Source organism: Nomascus leucogenys, chromosome 9 (genome assembly GCF_006542625.1).
Source record: "Nomascus leucogenys isolate Asia chromosome 9, Asia_NLE_v1, whole genome shotgun sequence".
In the NCBI taxonomy this organism is placed as follows: Eukaryota; Metazoa; Chordata; class Mammalia; order Primates; family Hylobatidae; genus Nomascus; species Nomascus leucogenys.
In genome coordinates, this window is record NC_044389.1 from 38,281,294 (window position 1) to 38,304,326 (window position 23,033).

The following is a 23,033-nucleotide window of genomic DNA, read 5'->3' on the forward strand; positions in this document are numbered from 1 at the left end:
TGAATAAGACATAATGTTTGAGCTTAAGAAATCATCATAATTTGTATAGTAAATAAGCCTTACTTAGAATAGACAAATGTTGAATCAGTAGGTGTCTCAAAGAAAAGTTCTAAAATGAAGTAAATGTAAAACAAATGTCAAAAATTTGACTCCCTTAAAATAAAAATAATACAGTTGATATATCAGGTCATCTATGCATTCTCCTCAATCTGACAAAATTTATGAGGCATTTAGCACATACTAATTAATTTATTTATTATTCAATAACAATTTTGAGTGCCTACTTTGTATCATACCATTTTAGCAGTACATGGAATAATATTTATTTCTTCAACATACTTGTAGTAATGATAGAGTAAGTGAAAATCGTCCACAAAGCACTGCTTCAGTTTTAAATACATATAAGTATTTGCCTTTTATCAATATAATTCCTTATAAGCTCCTGTAGCATAAAAATCATTACAAGTATGTACATTCCATAAATGTTTAAGGACTTTAAATAAATATTTGATTATTTGAATGAAGAGCCTAGTATTTATGATCCAGAAGCTTATGAAAAATTCTTGAAATTGATGCAAAGGTTGTGTTATCTGTAATCTGCGTATACTAGTCAAAATAATGACATTATTCACAAAACAAACACTGCATCTGTTCCAGGGAAAAGCTTAGTCTCTTATTTCTTTTGACAGTGTGCAGACCTGGGTTCTTCAAAGCCTCACCTCACATCCAGAGCTGCGGCAAATGTCCACCTCACAGTTATACCCATGAGGAAGCTTCAACCTCTTGTGTCTGTGAAAAGGATTATTTCAGGAGAGAGTCTGATCCACCCACAATGGCATGCACAAGTAAGGAAACCCACGGATATTTGGTGATGCTAACTTTCACCAGTTTTGAGGAAACAGCATGATAGAGCCTGTTATATTCTAATAACATTTCCCCTTAAAACAGGCATAATGTTTAATCTTCTCTATACAGTTGTCACCAATTTTCAATCTCCTTGAATAAGCACTGAAAAATTTGAGTCTCTTTTATTACTCATTGTTAGAAGCATCCATTTTCCCTAACTTCAAATTCAACAGCTGAGACACGGATATAGAATGTTTTCTTTTATTTTGTGGCTTATTTCAGTGTTCGTGCTAGCTAAACAGGACTTTGATAATCTACTTCCCAGTTTACATTAAAACCACTTCTTCCTTCCTCCTCCTCCTCTTCTTCTTTCTTCTTCCTTCCTCTTCTTCCTCTTCCTCCTCCTCCTCTTCTTCTTCTTCCTCTTCCTCTTCCTCTGCCAGTTTTCTCACCACATATTTATGTAGCTGATGGAGCCTTCACCATCTTGTTCTAAACTGCCCCAGTAAAGCCACTAAGAAAGTCATTTATAAAAGAACACAGGAAATATTTCAGGAACATAGAGAACTGGGAGTGGCAAATAAGATTTAAATCAGATCAGAGTCATACATACACCAAGTTTTTTGCTAGGGTTCTCAAGCAGCTGTCATGTTTTTTGTTAGTGAGTGTCCTTAACTATTATTTAATATATTTGCTGATCATAAGTAGAGTAGATGAATAGTAAACATTTAATTCTAACATTTGCAGTAGATGTAGCCACATCTTTCAACATTTTTAGTTTTCCGTATATTTGGTTTTTCATATATTTCTGAGAATGTAACACATTTATGCATTTGTTTGCTTGATGACAATACTTTCAGAGTTTTTCCATAAGAAAGTCTCTGTAGCAAATCAAGCAAAAACAGAAAATTAAAGAGAAGGAAAGTGAATCCCTCTCTCCTCATATTGTTTAATTTCCATGAACTGCCTGGATTTACTATTTTAGGTCCCAGAAAGTTGTAGCTGCTTTCAAAGGTGTTCACAAAAAATTTGAAATATTAGTATCCATTTCTAAATTTAAAGAAGCAGTGCAGATTTGTTATCAAATAATCACAAATTGAAATTTTATCTGAATTTCATAGTGTCTAAATTTCATAGTGTCAGTGAAACATATTTTCAGATTTCCTTAAATCATTGCTATTAATTCGCTTTACATTCTGAAGACCATTCTTTTATCCCAAAGCTGATGATTTCATGGGTTAGATGATTACTAGTGAAAAATAATTTCCTCTTCAAATGAATAAATACAATTTTTATATGCGCTTTTGTAAGGATACATATGAATGGAGAAGATATAAACTATGATTGGATGTGATGCATTTTGGTTGCAGTGGAGATTTAAATAACTTTTTTGCTTGTGAGAGCAAATGAATGCCCAGATAGGGAAAATGTTGGCTAGACAACAGAGTGGTAAATTAAAGAGAAAACCCTGTTTTGAATTATCTTTCAAATTTTATTAATTTTCTAATTGTTATTTTCTTTAAGTGGTCTACCCATGATATTTCTTTTTTTCAGCATAAATGTGAGCCTCCCTTTCTGTAAATTTGTTAGGATTGGAAATGGGGGTGGGGCGTGAGGGGGGAAGCTGTGCTTTGGTGGCAAGGACTGCTTAGCACTTTTTTAGGACCAAAGCCCACAGTCAGGCTTCACATTTCTCAGTTTCCAGGTGTGTGAATTTCTAATACTGTGTTGTCAAATGAGCACTAATTTGCATGCATTTCTAAAAATAAAATAAAATTAAATTAAATAAAATTAAAAAGTTAGGACTCATGTATAAGATCTTTCTAATACACAATCTGTGAGCGTGTGTGTATGTTTTTAGTTGCATTCATAATACCACAAATACTAGATATGATTTCCTTATCACTTGATAGATGTTCAGATGAAGATCCTGAGCTTCACTTTGCCTTTGGCTCTTTGGAATTGCATTTATAGCTCCAACTTCAAATTTTTTTCTAGAATATACAAAGTTTTTAAATCTATATAATAACATTTTATAAGCCTGCAGAAAAAAATCAAACAAAAATAAAACCTAAAATTCTGATGAATCTGCTTAAATTAAAGTTCGTCTCACAGTTCTACTTTGGTTCACACATCATATCTATGATTGGGGCAGTGGAATTTTATTACATGTTTTCTGTAGGTGCATGTTAGTTGGAGCTTCCACTTTTTACCTCTACTTTAGGGTCTCACTTGAGTTTGAGTTTCCTTTTGACTTTAAAGCTGTTTGTGTCCCCATCCTAGCTGTTAGTAGAAGAGTCAGAAGAAAAGGAGGATTCAACTGCTGATGCATTCTTACAGATTTAGAGGAAATGTGTTAAATGCAAGGATTTTTCAGTTGGCAGAAATTAAAAAAAAAAAAAAACAGAGGTTTGACATTGTTCTAATTTAGAGATATTTCTCAGAGGTTAATCCTGAGATTAAATTTCATTTTGTCTATAACTTTGTACTATTAAATAAGCTAAAGTTTATGGTAAACAAGAACACGTGTTATTTCCAGAAATACCATTTAACCCAGCAATCACATTACTGGATATATACCCAAAGGATTATAAATCATTCTACTATAAAGACACATGCACAAGTATGTTTATTGCAGCACTGTTTACAATAGTAAACTAAAGCAAATACAATCCGAATGCCCATCATTGATAGACTGGATATTTCCATCTTAAGACATTATTTCAACTTAAAGGGGACTGTTTTATATTGAAGTATGTGAGATGGCAGGTATCACAAAATTCACAGGATTCAAACATGGTCGAGGTGGGGATTTTTTTTTTTGCAAAGATGTCAAGCTTTTAATTAAGGGGTTCTTTTGGCCTGGCGCGGTGGCTCACGCTTGTAATCCCAGCACTGTGGGAGGCCCAGGCAGGTGGATCACTTGAGGCCAGGAGTTAGAGACCAGCCTGGCCAACATGGTGAAATCTTATCTCTACTAAAAATACAAAAATTAGCCAAGTGTGGTGGTGGGCCCCTTAATTCCAGCTACTCAGGAGGCTGAGGCAGGAGAGTCATTTGAACCTGGGAGGTGGAGGTGGCAATGAGCCAAAATTACTCCAGTGCACTTCAGCCTGGGCGACAGAGAGAGACTCTGTCTCTAAATAAATAAATGACATTCTATCCAGCTAAATCTTAAATGCCAATTCGCTTTCTTACCACTTTTAAAACAATCCCTCAAAAGTCATGACTTACTAAATGTTAGTTAAAAATTGTTAATTTTGATATTTAGAACAGACAATGCATATTAGGATAACAGATCATCCTAAGTAGCTTAATTATGCTTATGAACCATTCAACTATCACCACACTCCATTTTATTCTCTGTGAGGAGAGATGTCCAAATTGTCTCTGGAACAAATATAAATGTATTTTCTCTTTGAGATTATCCAATAATATAACATTAACAGCTGACTGAAGTTTTAACTAAATATCTAAACATTGACTATAGTGTTAGAAATTACCTAATTAATTTTTGTTCTCTCTATTATTCTAATCAAGTTCAGGAATAATTAAAATAATATACAAATAAGATATGGTTACCCTTAATATATGAAATTCATAAAGCAATTCTGATCATGGATTTCATTACTCATATTTTAGTGGAAATATTCCATCTTATTGAAATAAGATGATTCTGAAAATAAAATATATTTTAAAAGCTACACCCAGTTTCCATTAAGATATATACAAAAAATAAAGTGTACAAGAAATACTTCATGAAGTTAGGAAAGTTTCACTCCTAATAGCTATTAGTAGCTAACGTGTTATGATTCTATGAAAATATTTGTGTTAAATCTATTTCTTTTCTTATTTTGGTAGGTTAGTGGAGGTTGAAATTTATTCTATTGATCCTTCAAAATCTGAACGCTTTTATTCATCCTATTCTAGTCCTTTTGAGGGTTATTTTTTAAATAAATTTTAAATTTTCAATTAAATAAAATTTACAACTTGCAGAACTGTAATATAAAAACAACATCAAAGTAAAATATGTTTTACTGCAAATTGTAATTTTGACCATTTACTTAAATTATAATGCCTTTTTGATATACAGTAGGGGGTTTCAAATTCTGTTGGTGATTTAGCAAGTAGATAGGCAATCTATTTTGAAGCATGCTAAGGTTATTTTTTTTTACTTACAAAATTTGTAGTCAGGAGCTACGCTGAAAATTCTGTATTTTCCTATGTTTGTTTCTTAGTAGATACTTTGTGTTTACTTTGTAGGTTGCAGGGATTAGCATCAATGAGGAAACATTCAGTTCAATCCCCAAGGAAACTCACCAGTTTATAAATATATAATTTTAATTTTATCTTATAATACTTGTGCATACATAGTTTTACTCCATAATTGTTTACATATACATGAAGCAAAACATTCTGCTTTTACTGAACTAGTGTTATAACAATGCCAAGATAAGTCATTTCCATAGGGAATAAACCCCACTATTGTCCCTACAAAATTATGAAAACAAAACTACAAATTATGACTTAAAGGACTTATTGCAAATCTATTTTGTCCTTCAGACCAGGAATTGGTGTGATAAATAATGCCTAATTAATACCATCTTAAAATATGTTTTTCTTACTTTACTTTGCAAACCAGGACCCCCCTCCGCTCCTCGGAATGCCATCTCAAATGTTAATGAAACTAGTGTCTTTCTGGAATGGATTCCGCCTGCTGACACTGGTGGAAGGAAAGACGTGTCATATTATATTGCATGCAAGAAGTGCAACTCCCATGCAGGTGTGTGTGAGGAGTGTGGCGGTCATGTCAGGTACCTTCCCCGGCAAAGCGGCCTGAAAAACACCTCTGTCATGATGGTGGATCTACTCGCTCACACAAACTATACCTTTGAGATTGAGGCAGTGAATGGAGTGTCCGACTTGAGCCCAGGAGCCCGGCAGTATGTGTCTGTAAATGTAACCACAAATCAAGCAGGTAAGTGCCATGCCCAACCCAATTGTGTATGTGAGGCCTAGTTCTGTCAATTATTTCCGTAGCTGAGGGCCAAGTTGACTGAAATCTGTGTGAGAACTTTCCATTAACTGGAAGGTCAGGACTTAAAGTATAACACATCAAAAACGCTTTTGCAGTTTTAAACAAATAATAGTTAAAGCTTTGTTAGCAATCCCATTTACAGGAAAACAAAACAAAACAAAATATTTTTTAATTGAATTTTTTCATTAGAAACACATTTCTGGATCAAATCCATTTGAAGCAAAATTTATCTCATATAATTTCATAGCATTCAATTTTACAGCTCAAATCTATTTTTTGTTTCTTTTAATTTTTAAAAACTCATTAATTTATCATGTGATCAGGCAGGTTTTATTTGCTTGTTTATTTGCTTGCTTGGCAACACAGATGAATTTTCCTTGCAGATCATAAATCTTTTCATATTATTTCAACCATTGTAGCAAAAATGCATGCAATGAAACTTTCTTTGTTAAGTTCATTTATCAAAATTAGAATAACTATGAACTATTATACAACCATCTGAAAACATTTCTATATTCCATATGGAAATTTTCAAATTAGTAGGAAGTAATTATTAGGGAGTAGGGAATACAGTCCTGTTTGAGCTACTGATTTCCCTATATTTTCCTCTCAAATGTTCACCTTTAAGCAAATTAACATGAAAGACTTCTTTCCTAGTAAGATTAAAACCGAAGACAAACTACAGCTAATTTAATAATTCAACCCACTATGTGGCAAGAGTCATTCTAAACCTAAGAGTAATTTGTAGCATGTTTTGTCCACCAACAGGTATCTGGGAGGGGAAGAAAAATGCATTAAAAGCCAAAAAGTTATAACTTTCCTCTATCAACTGGCTACAACTCTTCAGTCCAAAGTGTAGTAACCTTGTCATCTCCTTAGTACTTCAGGTGGGCTTTGGTCAGTGAGCACATCCTTGCCACCAGTACTCACAAATAAATAGGACATGTTTGACTGAATGAAATCAGGCTTAGTTTATTTAATATTAGTATATGTTTGTAGGTTGTGGAATGCTAGCCTTGATGTGGCAATGCTGTTGGTTACAAAGTCTCAGCAAAAATAATTTGAATTGTTGGACACCTCAGGTAAATCAAGCAGTTATATTCTAAGAATAAGAAAATGCATGCAGCTGGCCGGGCACAGTGACTCAGGCCTGTAATCCCAGCACTTTGGGAGGACAAGGCGGGCAGATCACGAGGTCAGGAGATTGAAACCATCCTGGCTAACACGGTGAAACCCCATCTCTACTAAAAATACAAAAAAATTAGCCGGGCGTGGTGGCGGGTGCCTGTAGTCCTACCTACTCGGGAGGCTGAGGCAGGAGAATGGTGTGAACCCAGGAGGCAAAGCTTGTAGTGAGCTGAGATCGCACCCCTGCACTCCAGCCTTGGTGACAGAGCGAGACTCCATCTCAAACAAACAAACAAACAAACAAAAAAATGCATGCAGCTATGCAGCTGAGTTCAGAGTTCAGAGTTGCTACTGATTGATAAAGCTGAGGGAAACATTCAAAATTAGCCCAGGTTGTGTGAAGCATGTGATTAATGCAATAGGAATTATTCTGTACTCTACATGTTCTCAGTCACATTCAATACTTGTCTATGGCATTTTTTTTCCCATTAGAAAATATAATGCACACATATAAGCCACTTTCCCCAGTGAATCGTTTGTATTTTTTACCATTTACTACTAACCTAAGGTGAAACTAATAGAAGTGTTAAAGAGCTGGACAGGAATAGTGAAAATCAATTTTTCCCTCAGCATAGGCTCAGCTACAGGCAATGCTAGCATGTGTTGATTTTTCATCACCATATCTAGACATCAGGAGTGTTCAGTAAATGTGAACTCTCTTCCCATATTAGAAAAATATTAGCTTGAAACCTTTGACTTCAGCCTTATGCAACATCTTTCAACTTGATTCTATGTATGAATCTTCTACCAACATACTGTAAGCATATCGAACAATCACTGAGTTGTGTTCCTTTAGAAGAACATTCTCCAGCTTGCATAACCTTAACTTCTTTGAAAGGTATTCCTTTGATAAACTAGATAGAGGAAATAACTGTTTATTTTTTAATGATGTATTCAACAAATATTTGGCATAGTTGTCTTTAACTTGCTGGCCTCTTCAGCCTCCAAAGTATATTATTTGAAACTTGAATACCTTAAATACTAAAAAAGATCAATTTTCACCCAGGTGGTCCAGACATAGGTGTCTTGTAAAACAAATTTTTATATTCACAGCAGACAATTTTGTTGACTTTTGGTTGCTATTCGTTCAAGTTCTCACATTATACACTGTAACATTTTGCAAACCTACCCAAAACATCAAAATAAGATTCTTCTCAGTATCAGCATTCTAGAATCACTAAGTCTCACTTTACACAAAAATTATGGAAACTTCTAATTGTAAGCACCCAATGGGTTCTTCTTGCCCCCTCCCCAGAGAGAGTCAATTGATCAAGACAGGGAAATTGCAACAGAAAAAGAGTTTAATACACGTAGAGCCAGCTAAGCAGGAGACCAGAGTTTTATTACTACTCAAATCAGCTCTGCCAAAAGTCAGAGGCTAGAGTTTTTTAAAGATAGTTTGGTGGGCTGGAGTCTAGGGAATGGGGAATGCTGATTGGTTGGGTCAGGGATGAAATCATAAGAAGTTGAATCTGTCCTCCTGCAGAGTCAGTTCCTGGGTGAGGGCTACAAGACCAAATGAGCCAGTTTAAGTGTTCTGTATGATGCCAGCTGATCCATCAGAATGCTGCAGGGTCTGAAAAATATCTTGAACACCAATCAAAGGTCTTAAAATAATAATGTTAGCCATGGGAGCCATTGGGCAAGTTAGGAATCCTGTAGATTCTGGCTGCATGACCCCTGAGCCATAATTTTTAATCTTGTGGCTAATTTGTTAGTTTTACAAAGGTTATCTGGTCCCTAAGCAAGGAGGGGATTTGTTTCAGAGAGGAGTTATTATCATGTTTGTTTGAAAGCTAAACCATAAACTAAATTCCCCCCAAAGTTAGTTCAGTCTATCCTGAGGAATGAACAAGGGCAGCTTGGAGGTTAAAGGAAAGATGGAGTCAATTAAGTAAGATCTCTTTAACTGTCATAATTTTCTCACTGTTTGTATTAGTCTTTTTCCACTGCTATAAATACATGAGACTGGGTAATTTATGAAGAAAAGAGGTTTAATTGGCTTATGGTTCTGCAGGCAGTACAAGAAGCATAGCAGCTTCTGCTTCTTGTGAGGCCCCAGGAGTCTTCCAATTACGGCAGAAGGCAAAGAAGGAGTGAGGCATCTCACATGGCTAGAGCAGGAATACAAGAGAGAGGGACGGTGCTGCACACTTTAAACAACCAGCCCTCTTCAGAACTTACTCTCTATCATGAGAACAGCATCAAGGATATGGTGCTAAACCATTCACAAGAAACTGCCCTCATGATCCAGTCACCTCCCAGGAGGCCCCACCTCCAACATTGGGAATTACAATTAAACATAAGATTTGGGAAGGGACACAGGCCCAAGCCATACCACTGTTATAATCTCTGCAAAGGTGGTTTCAGAATAACTCCTAAAATGTCTTAAGTTTAATGCCAGCATGGCAAAACACTTTTTAAGTACCCAAATTGCAGAAAGTGTTTTGTAGTAGTTTTTAATGCCTAAATATCTTTTAAGAATTAAATTGAAGAAAGTTATCTTCACCATATGTGGTTGTTATATAAAACTTCTTTCAGCAGATTTTAAATTTAGTTTTGAGATCCTCTAAAGATTGTTGTCAGGAAATATGTTTCTTTCTTAAATAATTTATTTCAAATTTATAATTAGCCTCAACAGTTGTGTTGATATTTTCTGACTGATTTTGTAGGGGCACAGGAAATGCATCCCTTTTGCCCTCTCTGTAAGTTTGCTGAAGGGACTGAAAATAGACAGCTTAATAGGGAAAAACATCCATAATAAATTCAATAACATGCACTTGGATGTGGTATCCCACATATATAAGACTCAAAGAAGGGCCAGATGGCTGAGGCTTAAATACCTTCTTCATATAGAGAGGGAAATGGGGTGGGGGGAGGTGGAAATGGGGAAATGAATGATCTCAAAGAACAATGACCTGGGATAAATTTTCTCTGACCTCTGGGGGAACCAGTAGTGAGAAGATGAGGGGAGGAACTTCGAACTTCACTGTGAACAAAGGTTTTCTTATTATGCAAATAAAGTCTCCCAGGTAATCTCTGGGAGGTGTCCTTAGAATAATAAACCAAAAATCTGTCTGGACATGGTGATGACTTTTAGTCTCTTCTCTTTTCTTTCCTGGTGGTTAATGTTTCCTGATTATTTGGTGAGATTTCCAGGAAGGATGATTTAAGACAATCACATTTCTTTTGAAAAGGAGTTTCTCTTAGTCAAATAAGGAAATTTCAGTGAGAGTCCCTCCCTGCAATTGTGAGATGTAGGGGACAGGGAAGAAACAAGAGAGGTTAGAAAGTTTTTGGTTCTGAGGGAACATCTAAGGCCTTCTGATTTCTTTTAATTCAAAGTGCTCATCATGCCAAAGCACCATTCTTTGTGGTATTTCTCTCTGCACTCCAACAATATATTTCTGTGCATGTGATAGCAATGAATGTCCAGATTCAAAATCGGATTCAAAAAGTATAAGAAGGAAAGATAGTGTGTGTTCAAGTTGAAAATTTTGCATTAGGCTGATAGTCTATATAAGTGATTAAATGATTTATAAATGTATACATAGTATTTAGACATTTTCCAAACAATTATATCATTATGGAGTCTAGGAACTTGCTTTTAGGGGAAGCTATCTGGATTAAAACAATACTTTTTTTGCATGTGATAATCAAGCTACAAAATTTTAAGGAAAAGCCAAATACTAGAATTGGTTCAAATTTACAGTTCTTGTAAAATGTGGTTATAATAATGTTATTGACCAGAAAGAATTATAAAATTGTGAGAATTTTCTAGGACAAGAAAAATAAGCAAATGTAAAGGGGGAGAAAAGCAAGAAAAAAGTAGGTGTTACATAATGTAAAGAAATAGTGGCTAGGATGAAGGGAAAAATGATAAGAAAATAAAATGTGAATATGTTAGTTATATAACAAATTCTTTAGCCAATTACAAAGGGAATAAAATATAAATAATAGTGGATAAAAAGTTAGAGGATAAAGTAGTGGGTATGCATAGTGTTCATTAATAAGCTATGATGTGCCATAGAGACATATCAACACGTAGTGTGTAAAATTTTAAAATTCTGTTAAAAGCAGTTACTTTGAAAGTTTCTTTATATTTTTACAAAATAATGTGTATGTTTTTCTATAAATGTATATTTGTTTTTATTTTAAAATAATTTTACACTAGGCATTTCTAAGCTTAAGCTTAAAGCTCTTTTAGTATATATACATGTATATGTTGTCCCAACAGAAAATAAGCTCATTCTACCAGAAAACCAAAATTACAAATAATTAACATGCCAAGGTACAGAATTCTAATTCTGGGCCGAAACAGACAAATTTTAATTGTTTTGAATGTAGGCTCAGACTCTTGGAACCTTTCTCCAGAGGGCTATGTTGACATGCTATGGGTAGCAAAATGCAGCAAACTTGCACCTTACCTTGGAGGGCATGTTCCAAGCTGTCCCAGACTGTCAGAAATAACACCAAGGTAGGTGTTACCTATACTTTCATGGGTTTTATTTCTTAGTTCTTGCCCAAATGTCTGGAGGACATTATAATCCCAGTTCACTGTGTCTTTTCAATTAGATGCCATCCTTGTAGTTGACAAGCATGGTGTCTCATAAAATGTTGAAATGATCAGTGTTCCCACAGACTAAATCTGGCTGTAAAACTGGAAATTTCAGGGAATATTAGGACAATATGGTGAAAGCACACTGTTGTTTCTGCAAAAAAGCAGCAAATACTTGTTGGTGATCTCTGTTTACTGAGATGTGAACTTCTAAAAAGAAAAAAACAGGTCACCTGTTAGACTATTATAATAGTGAGTGCTAGGGTCTTTGTTGATTCTCTTTAGTGGAGAAACCACATTGCCTGTACTTGAACCACCACCTGATTAAAGGTATTTTTGTTTTACAAGATTAATTTGCCTTCCATGTAGACTGAATAGGTAAGTTAAATCTGCTCATGATTTCATAAGCACCAGCCTTTTTTCTTCCATGTTCTTTATGATGGCTCTAGTTGAAACATTCTCCCAGGGATTCATGTTTACTGTTTTTGTAGGAGAGAGATGCTTAGAGATCTTTAGTTTGGCCATTACTTGAGTTTGACAGCTTTGACTTCAGGGGCCACTGAGATACAGTTACAGTGTAAATCTTCCAAATATACATCAAAGATCTGGTAAAATAATCAAAAGCTGAAATGGAAGTATTACTGTATCAACTGCAATATGAACCCAAGACAAAATCTCATTCATCACATGACCTTAATAACCTCTAATTATGCACATGTTTTTTAGTGATAGTCTGAATCCACCAAGATCAATGTTAGCTTGAAGGCAGCATTCAATAATCTGTGAAGGGTCTGGGCATTTACACCCATCTCCTTCCCTCCCTAATGTATTTAACAACAGGTGCTGGAGAGGGTGTGGAGAAATAGGAACACTTTTACACTGTTGGTGGGACTGTGAACTAATTCAACCATTGTGGAAGACAAGTGTGGTGATTCCTCAAGGATCTAGAACTAGAAATACCATTTGACCCAGCTATCTCATTACTGGATATATACCCAAAGGACTGTAAATCATGCTGCTGTAAAGACACATGCACACGTATGTTTATTGCGGCCCTATTCACAATACCAAAGACTTGGAACCAACCCAAATTTCCAACAACGATAGACTGGATTAAGAAAATGTGGCACATATACACCATGGAATACTATGCAGCCATAAAAAGGGATGAGTTCATGTCCTTTGTAGGGACATGGATGAAGCTAGAAACCATCATTCCGAGCAAACTATCGCAAGGACAGAAAACCAAACACCGCATGTTCTCACTCATAGGTGGAAATTAAACAATGAGAACACTTGGACACATGATGGGGAACATCACACACTGGGGCCTGTTGTGGGGTGGAGGGAGTGGGGAGGGATAGCGTTAGGAGACACACCTAATGTAAATGACAAGTTAATGGGTGCAGCACACCAACATGGCACACGTATACATATGTAACAAACCTGCACATTGTGCACATGTACCCTAAAACTTAGAGTATGAAAATAAAAATAAAAAAAAAAATGATCCTCCAAAAAAAAAAGAAAAAGGAAAAGAAATGGTAGGCGATGTCTTTCAGAAAAGCTAGAAGGAAGATGTGCAATACCAACATCTGATGCTATTGCAGAGTCCTTCTTCAAGAGTAAGCACGTTTCTCTTCATTTAAGTGGCCATGGGGTAAGTAAACTAATTCAAGTGTGAACACTATTGACAGGTCATGACTAAGTAGGTCAGTAAATTTAGATTTTTTCTTCCCAGACCTTGATGTCATTGCCAAGGATCAGATGACTCATTATTTTGGTCTCTGCATGCTAGAGTACTGTATTTTTTACCATTCATATCCTGCTACCTATTATGAGATCCGTGTCCAGCCTCATTCCAGTGATAAAGTACTCCTAAGCCCTAAAGAAATGAAATCACTTGAGTGTAGCTTCAATGTCTGTGTTCCCCAGTATAGAAAATATAAATTATAGAGTTTTTTTAAAGATAGCATTGTTGTGCTCATCATTCTTTTTTATTGTTATGGTGAAGAAAGTATCTTCTGAGCTCTTTCTGAAAATTTAATCAGTGGATAATTTCACAGGTTTTTTTTTGTTTTTTGTTTTTTTTTTATTTTGTTCTTGTTGCCCAGGCTGGAGTGCGATGGCATGATTTTGGCTCACTGCAACCTCCGCCTCCTGGGTTCAAGCACTTCTCCTGCCTCAGCCTCCTGAGTAGGTGCAATTACAAGCACTCACCACCAGGCCCAGCTAATATTTGTATTTTTAATAGAGACAGGATTTCCCCATGTTGGCCAGGCTGGTCTGGAACTCCTGACCTCAGGTGATCCACCTGCCTCATCCTCCCAAAGTACTGGGATTACAGATATGAGCCACTGCATCCAGCCCATTTGACAGGCTTTGAACAATAAATCCACCTTAACTTTCATATTTCAGTAGGTCATTGAATTCCTTGTATATTAAAAGGAGGAACTCCAAGTGTCTGAACTTTGTTTAACTTAGCCTGTTTTTCAGTCAAGATTTTGATCAACTAATTGAAGAAGGATTTAGCACCTAAACCAGCTACCAGAAGTAGCACATTGAATCTAGAATCTCTAATCAGATATTTATACCAGCTTGAATTAAAATTCTTTCTTGGTTCTATATCAGGAACACGTAAAATCCATTTTCACACATATTCCGCCATGCATTTACACATTTAGCTATAAAATCTTGCAAGTCTCATATTCAAGAAACTTCTAGTCCTCAGTATTAACTAGATAATTAGCTCCCAAGAGGATGTTGGGATTTTGAGTTCAAATGGAATAATAGATTCGGTCAGAAAGAATATTGCTTTCTTCCATCAGTTAACCACCTTAAATAAAGTATGGACTTGATATTGAAGAAATGAAGGAGCAGCTTCCTCAGTCATGGGTTAGACAGCTGAATCTGCTAGCAAGAAGGACTCAATAAGTTTTATCAGATGAGAATATTTTCAGTCACCTGAATCCTCCTATTTATCTAAAATATTCCAATGCCCATGATTTAACTTTTTTCCTCAGTCAATGGTCTCATTTTCTCGAAAGGCAAGATAATAAATTAAATCATCTTTGTAATTCAGGAATTCATGGAAAAAGACTTGAGTTTTCATGTATAGCTATGTCATCCTTTCCACTATAAGAGACAAGAGATGCCCTGATCATTTCAATGTGATTTAAACTAAGAACTTAATCTTGGAGATGGTTATTTTATTTCTTTAAACTATGAAGTGCATTTAGACACAGACAGTCTTTGTTGAATTTCTTAAATTTCTCATGAGTTTATGGTGGAATTTGAATCACCAAAAATATAATCTTCAGTATTATTTGAGGTGAGCACAAGCAATGAGCTGCATGCCTCTGTATGCCAGAAGTTGTCAGATTGCCATTCTTTAACACCAAATGGATCCTTGTTACACTGAAACACAACAGTCTGATCACTGGTACTATATTCCCATTTCCTTAATAGACTTGCCTACAACACTCCTCTCCTGGGAATTATTATTATTATTAATGTTTGTATTCTTAGTTGCAAACAAAATATACCCTGGCTAGTTGAAACAGAAAAGAGCATTAATAAAGGATATGAAGTGGCTCATAGACTCATTGAGAATAGATTCAAACATTAGAATATAAATTTAGAGGAACAGTGCCCAAAACTCTACCACAGATCTGGCCTGATGAAGCTGAACATTGCCACGGCAGCTGTCGAGCAATGAATGACAAGGTCTTGATTTTATTGCAATTGCTATTGCCACAGGTAGCATTGCTGCTTCTGGATCTCAAACTTCAAAACTAAAGAGAAATCGTCAGTATTTCTACCAGCAACATCTTCATGTTTTTTCTTTCACTTTCATCGGCAGAAAGTCAAAAACGAGAACTTCATGAAGAACATGGTTTCTTAATTTTCCTATTTGAATCAAGATCTTGCCTGGGCCAGTTGGTTTGATGTATCTGAAGCCATACACCTTTATCCGAGGAGAAACGGAAAATGAGTTTTTTGAATTCTGATATTTTTGTTGGAAAGACAGGCTTCCCTACCAGAGGTTTTAAATATATAAATTGCCATTCAAAAAATAATGCATTCCAATGAAGTTGACACATTTCACTGCATATTTATTCAAATTTGAATGAAAATTTCTACTTATAATTTATTAAATGAGTCATCTGAAATATTTAGAGAAAATCTGGTTTTACAATTAGTGGAGGTTTGTTCATCCTCCCTCTCTCATCCTTTCTCTCTTCCTTTCCTTCGTTCCTTATCTCCTTTCTTTATTGTTATTTTTCCTGTATTCTTGTGTTTTTTGTTTGTTTCTTTGTATCTCGTGTGTTGAGGGCTGAGTTAATAATGTGGCTCACTTCACGGCGCATTTCCATCTTGAACCAAACAGGACCCTCTCTTGGGTTATATATTTTCTTATGTACCTACTTTCATTTTTATCACAAATCTACTTGCCATTTATCTACACTAAAGAGCAACCATTTTAATATGTTGTTTGTTTTTCATAAAGTATTATTATGAATATATTTATTTAAAATCATATGCATATGTTTTTTATTTAATGGTTGTATAGCTTATTGTACATAATTTTTTCAACCTAATCATAATATTTTATAAATCCATACATGTTGCTTATGGCCATTTATGTGCATCACATATCCATGTCCACTGCACTTTTCATATCAACTCACCCAGTAACAGAGACCCAGGTTCTCTTACTTCCTAATTTGTGGACATTCTGTATTCAGTGTAAAGCCCTGATACAGTCATTTTAATTGAGTATACACAATGTTTCATTTCTAAAATATGAGAAGGGAAACAAAAACAATAATACTAGTTTCATTACATTTTTAGTCCTTTCCCCATTTCCCTACACATGGTGCCTAATAGAGTTCTATTTTCTTCACAAAGAAATGTACACAGAAGAAATTCTGTTTGCTCGCATCTAGTGCATAGAACAGCAGATTAGTATATTAGTTAAAGGTCTGGACTGAGGAGCTAGACTTTCTGGTTTCGACTAACTAGCTTTTTGATTTGAGTAAATTACTTAAATATCACAGGGCCTCAGGTTTTTCAGGTGTAAAGTGGAAATAAATGGTATCTGTGACATACAATGATTACAACAATCAAATGAGCTACATATACAAAACAATTAGTGTAGTGCTTGGCATATAGTAAGGTGTAAATAAATGTTACTATAGTATTATTTAAGAAACTCTTCAATAATCTACTAAGTAGCATGAATCCATGGAATAAATTATGGAAAAAATAGGTTTTAGACTTCATGAGTATTATATAGACAGACTCATTGGTAAAGTAAAATGGAAAGAGGATAAATATTTAAAAGCAAAAAATAATATGTAGGACCATGATTCTACAGATAACAAAAGACAACTGCTTCAAGCTTGCGGGAGTAAACCAATAAAATTCCTTTTCTAATGGAAACTATATGTTTAATGATTTATTAAAATATTGAGCTTATATTAATCTTGAAGTTCTTCTAATTTTGATAAATATCCAGAACAATAACATAAAGAAACAATAGTATTAACAGGGTCAAAGCCAGGTCCCTTGGCTCACGCCTACAATCCCAGTACTTTGGGAGGCCGAGGTGGGCGGAACACTTGAGGCTAGGAGTTTGAGACCAGCCTGGCCAGCATGGTGAAACCCCATATCTACTAAAAATGCAAAAATTAGCTGGACTTGGTGGTGCACACCTGTAATTCCTGCTATCGGGAGGCTGAGGCATGAGAATCACTGGAACTCAGGAGGGGGAAGTTGCAGTGAGCCAAGGTTGTGCCATTGCATTCTAGCCTGTGCAACAGAGGAAGACTCTGTCTTAGAAAAAAAAAAAAAGAGTATAACAGTATCAAACTAAGAGCAAATGGAGGGAAATATATTGTATGTAGAAAATAGATCTGTAATTTGATTTTCATCAAAATATATTTTGAAAAGGTACAAATTTTGTTAACTCATCATTTTCATGTGTGGATGGATATTAATTTGGTAAATCATTGAAGTTTCTAAAAACAAATATGAGATGAATGTTTTGTTTAATTGCATGTCATAAATATATCTATATTGGCCTCACACTGATGCTTCTGTGACCAGATTAGTGTTCTGATTATGGCCGCCAATGAAAATCTTTTCATTTTGCCAATTAAAGCTGCATGTCTATATTGAAATATTGAAATTTGTCGTCAGCAACACTCAAGTTCTATGCTTGTTACCTTGTGCGTTTGCTGTTTGGAAAACAGTTCAACGATGGGATTCTAATCCAATGAAGATGTCTATAATTCATCTCTGATTTATTCAATAACAATTATGGTTGGGATAGAATATTTTTAGAAGTCATCAAAATTCATGTTTTGTTCAATGACTTTAGAGTCTTGCCAGAGACTCACCTCATTTCCAAAAAAGCACGTCAGGGCCTTCTGTTCCTTCTCTTTCTCCCTTCTATCTATAATGATATCAGAGACATAATGCCTAGAATGTTTCAGCACTAATTGTGTGCACATTCCTATGCAAAGAAATTTATTTGTATTTCCTTATTTGATACTAGCAATATCCTCTTGACAAAATATTATTCCCATTTTTCTGATGAAGGAACTGAAGTTTAAAAACATGAAATGGGCCGGGCACAGTGGCTCACTCCTGTAATCCCAGCAACATTGGGAGGCCGAGGTGGGGGTGAGCACAAGGTCAAGAGATTGAGACCATCCTGGCCAAGATGGTGAAACCCCCGACTCTACTAAAAATACAAAAATTAGCTGAGCGTGGTGGTGCACACCTGTAGTCCCAGCTACTCGGGAGCCTGAGGCAGGGGAATCACTTAAACCCGGGAGGCAGAGGTTTCAGCGAGCCGAGGTCTTGTCACTGCACTCTAGCCTGGGCGACAGAGTGAGACTCCATCTCAAAAAACAAACAAACAAACAAAAAACATGAAGTGATTCCCCCAAGATGACAGATCCAGTAAGTGAGGGAATAGAAATCTGAACCAATTCATACACTAGAGCCAGAATGCTCTGAATCATGACAAAAAATTGCACATGCTATTTTCTCTACCTGAAATCTATTTTCTTATATCATTGTCCTAGATAGCTCAGTTTTCAAATTCACTTAAATTGCTGCTTTCTTGAGAAAGCTTTCTCTGCTCTCCAGTTTGAACGTGCCTTTCTAAGGTAACTCTAAGCACAGGTGCTATAACAATTTGTTCTGTTCTCTATTTTTCTGGAATCTTTTCTTAGGGGCACAACAGTTCTTACCACTCGTGATTGTTAAAATAGTTCATAAATGGATGGGTTCAATGGTTTTTCTGTTCTTCAAATCAGTGTTATAATTTCAATGTCTGGTAGTGGTGGTATATAATATGTTTTAAACTTTTGAAAATGTTTCAAATAATTTTACGTCAATTTTTTGTTGTTTATGCTTGATGTTTTCTTTTTTATTATGAAGGATCCAGACACAGTACACGAATTGTAATTAATAGATAGGTTCAGATTTTTTCCAGAAGCCTGAAATAAGGCATTATAGCTTAAGGTTACCTGCTTAGCTGGTCTTAGCCTACTTAGTTAATCTTTCTGCTTTAGACACTATATGTTCAAATTAATTAATTAATTAATTAATTTTTGCTCCATGGGCAGATTGCATGAGGCTGAGGTCTGGGATACGAATGATCCTGTCATTGAGATAGTGAGCATAGTACCTAAAAGTTATGTTTTCACCCCTTTATCCCTCCTCTCACTCCGTGCTCTGTTAGACTCCAGTGTCTATTGTTGCTACCTTTATGTCAATGAGTTCCCAATGTTTGGCTTCCACTTATAAGTGAGAACATGGGTATTCGATTTTCTGTTCCGCATTAATTTGCTTAGGAAAATGGCCTCCAGCTACATTCATATTGCTGCAAAAGACATGATTTTGTTTTTTTGTGGCTGTGTAGTGTTCCGTGGGAGACACTAAAATCATGACAAAGGATCCACTGAAAGTGACTGAACCCATTCTAGAGATAAATTTTGTGTATTGTGTTATTTAATGGCAATTCACAGTATTTTCAATCTTTAGTGGGTTTAAGAATTACCTGTTTATGTTTGTTACAATGCATTTTCATGGACTCCATGCCCTGAATTTATGATTTAGTATATACAACGTAGGGGCCAATAATCTGCATATTTTAACACACACGCGCACACACACACACACAGACACACACACAGTCAGTGATTTTGATGCAGGGAGTGTTTGTCTCACATTCTAAAAAAAAATTACATTTGTAGGAGGTTCTGATATTTATTTTCTCTCTCTTTTCTCTAGGGAAATGGTGACATCCTTAATCAGGGTTGTTTGATGTCAGTTTGCCCAAATGCTCTGTACAAAATACCCGCTGATAGTCTATTTTTGCACCAGCAATGATTTTGTTAATGCTATCTTCTTTCTGTCTCACCTGTGAACTCTATTCTGCCCACTGCTCACCTGGAAACTAGTTTTAAACTCTATTATTTTGTGTCAAATCTGGTAGCAAACAGATTTGCTATTCAATGTAAACATGGTCAACCATCTATTAACTGAGAAAATCATCACACATTCTTGGGCTTAGCTCATAATCAGAGCAGCTCAGTTATTGAACTGTTCAATCATTCTTCTCATTGGCATACATGCTATGAATTTATTTGTTAAAAATGCATATTGTAAATTGATATGCATAGATTATCATTTTCTTAAAACCTCACACTGAGGTTTCACTCCCCTTTATTACTATTCCTAGGGAACACAGTTCTGAAAGCCTTCCCAGTGGTTGAAATCATATATATCGTATTGTGCTGTGTAGACATAGTATGACACTGAACCCAGAGATGCAAAATCATGTTTAAACCAAGCATATGCATGAGTCCTTTATTAGATTCTAAACAAAGTTCACTTAGAGGAAAGAAGCATTTTTTATGCAGCATGTTGAAATAACTTGTTCATGTGATTTCATGAAATTGATTGCCATGCATTCACACGTGAAGTATTTATTCAGCACCTTCTGCATTTGTTATACTCAATGGAACATTTTGAAAGATATTAAGCTAGTCAAAAGCATGCTTTGTCTTTAGAGGATTCTATTCCCCCTCTGAAGGATTAAAAAATTGAATAATAAAAGCTAATAAAATAAAACAGAAATGAATGAATGGCAATTGGGCATTGAACTCAATAGTAATAGCATCAAATCCATTACCTTTGAGTGACAATATAGATTGACTTGTTTATGCTATCTTTTTTAGTCTCTATTTTGCTCCTTTATCAAGTGTACACATTTGTGAAAGCATTTACTCAAATCCACTTAGTCATGGTATGGAAATGCAATTATTAAAAATAGATGACAAACCATTTTGCAACAGCTCTTAGGTCTATTTAAAAGGTTGTGAGTTGTTTGGGGAGTCTCAGTGCCAGCATAATCGATCTTTATTGATGAAGACCTATTGTTAAATGATATATTAACATAAAATGAAATGAGTAAAGAAATATTTTAAGATTGACTTTTGGGAGCATTTTTATTTATTCCATTTGATTTTATTAATAATTGACAGTTCATTGGATACATTACTGAAATAGTCAAAGCAACTTAGCTATTTTGTAGTTTGGCTGCAAAACACCAATATCTTCTTTATCAGAACAAGCATCTAGCTTTAGGAGGTTTTTTGAAGATGTGAAATGTTTTTCATTAGACAAAATATACTTTGAATGGTGGCTTTTTGATCCTACTTTTTCAAATTTTCCTCCATTAGTAAGAAAATAGAGGATAGTTTATTGACTCTTCAAGCCTAGAAGGCCTGAGGATATGACCTGTACTGCAAACTGATGCTTACATTGTAACTCAATGAATAGTTTCCTCTAGACTTGTGGTATGAACAAAATATAAATATAACATTATTCTAACAGTGAATTTTATTTGCTTTGGTTGTATCTGCCTTTTTAAAGTATATGATTTATAGAGCTTGTGTTTATTTTTTAAATACTCTTTATTTTTCACTAATAAAATAGTAAATGACGTTTGAAGATGAAAACTCTCATTATCTAATGAATTATTAATCTTCAGTTATTTTTTCTGTCATCTACAGTATATTTATATTAAAAAGAATTCATTTCTTTTTTATTACTATTATACTTTAAGTTCTAGGGTACATGTGCACAAAGTGCAGGTTTGTTACATATGTATACATGTGCCATGTTGGTGTGCTGCACCCATTAACTGGTCATTTACATTAGGTATATCTCCTAATGCTGTCCCTCCCCTCTCCCCCCACCCCACAACAGGCCCTGGTGTGTGATGTCCCCCTTCCTGTGTCTAAGTGTAAAAAGAATTCATTTCTTATACATGTACTTATTCCTCAATATGCTATAGATATTAAAGGAAATATATCTATTTCGGACAAAGAGAAAGCCCTTACGAAACATTGAAAGAGTAATGAGGACTACTAATGGGGGAAGGGAGAAAGGGGTTTCAAAAACTACCTGTCGGGTACTATGATCACTACTTGGGTGATGTTTGTCCACTATGGGATCATTTGTACCCTAAACCTCAGCATTACATAATATAAGTGATATGGTTTGGCTCTGTGTCCCCACCTAAATCTCATCTTCAATTGTAATCCCCACGTGTCAAGGGAGAGACGAGGTGGGAGGTGATTGTATCATGGGGCCGGTTTCCCCCATGTTGTTCTTATGATATTGAGTGAGTTCTCATGAGATCCAATGGTTTTATCAGGCAGCTTTTCCTGCTCTTTCTCTCTCTCTGTTTTGCCTGTCACCATTTATGATGTGCCTGTTTCTTCTTCTGCCAAAATTGTAACTTTCCTGAGGCCTCCCAGCTATGAAGAACTGTGAGTCAATTAAACCTCCTTTGTTTATACATTACCCACTCTTGGGTAGTATCTTTATAGAAGTGTGAGAATGGTTTAATAAAGGAAATTGGTACTGCAGAGAGCAGGGTACCTCTATAAGGATACCTGAAAATGTGAAAGTAACTTTGGAACTGGGTAACAGGCAGAGGTTGGAATCGTTTGAAGGGCTCAGAAGACGAAGGTAAGATATAGGGAAGCTTAGAACTTCCTAGAGACTTGAATGGTTTTTGACCAAAATGCTGATAGTGATATGGACAATGAAGTCCAGTATGAAGTGGTCACAGATGGAGATGAGGACCTTGTTGGGAACTGGAGCAAAGGTCATTCTTGCTATGCTTTAGCAAAGAGATTGGTGGCATTTTGCTTCTGCCCTAGGTATCTGTGGAACTTTGAACTTGAGAGAGATGATCTGAAACTAGAACTTATGTTGAAAAGGGAAGCAGAGCATAAAAGTTTGGAAAATTTGCAGCCTGATGATATGATAGAAAAGAAAAACCCATTTTCTGGGGAGAAAGTCAAGCCG

At 35.5% G+C, this 23,033-nt stretch overlaps 1 protein-coding gene across 1 annotated transcript in view; it reads left to right on the forward strand.

Annotated features, from left to right (window-relative positions):
• The first annotated feature begins 695 nt into the window (after window positions 1-695).
• Window positions 696-23,033, forward strand: part of EPHA5 (EPH receptor A5) — a 173,826-nt gene continuing 151,488 nt past the window's right edge. The window contains exons 1-2 of the mRNA XM_030818860.1: window positions 696-845; window positions 5,489-5,824. Of these exons, the coding sequence (XP_030674720.1) occupies window positions 833-845; window positions 5,489-5,824 (349 nt within the window). The 5' untranslated portion in view covers window positions 696-832. The remainder of the gene's footprint in view (window positions 846-5,488; window positions 5,825-23,033) is intronic.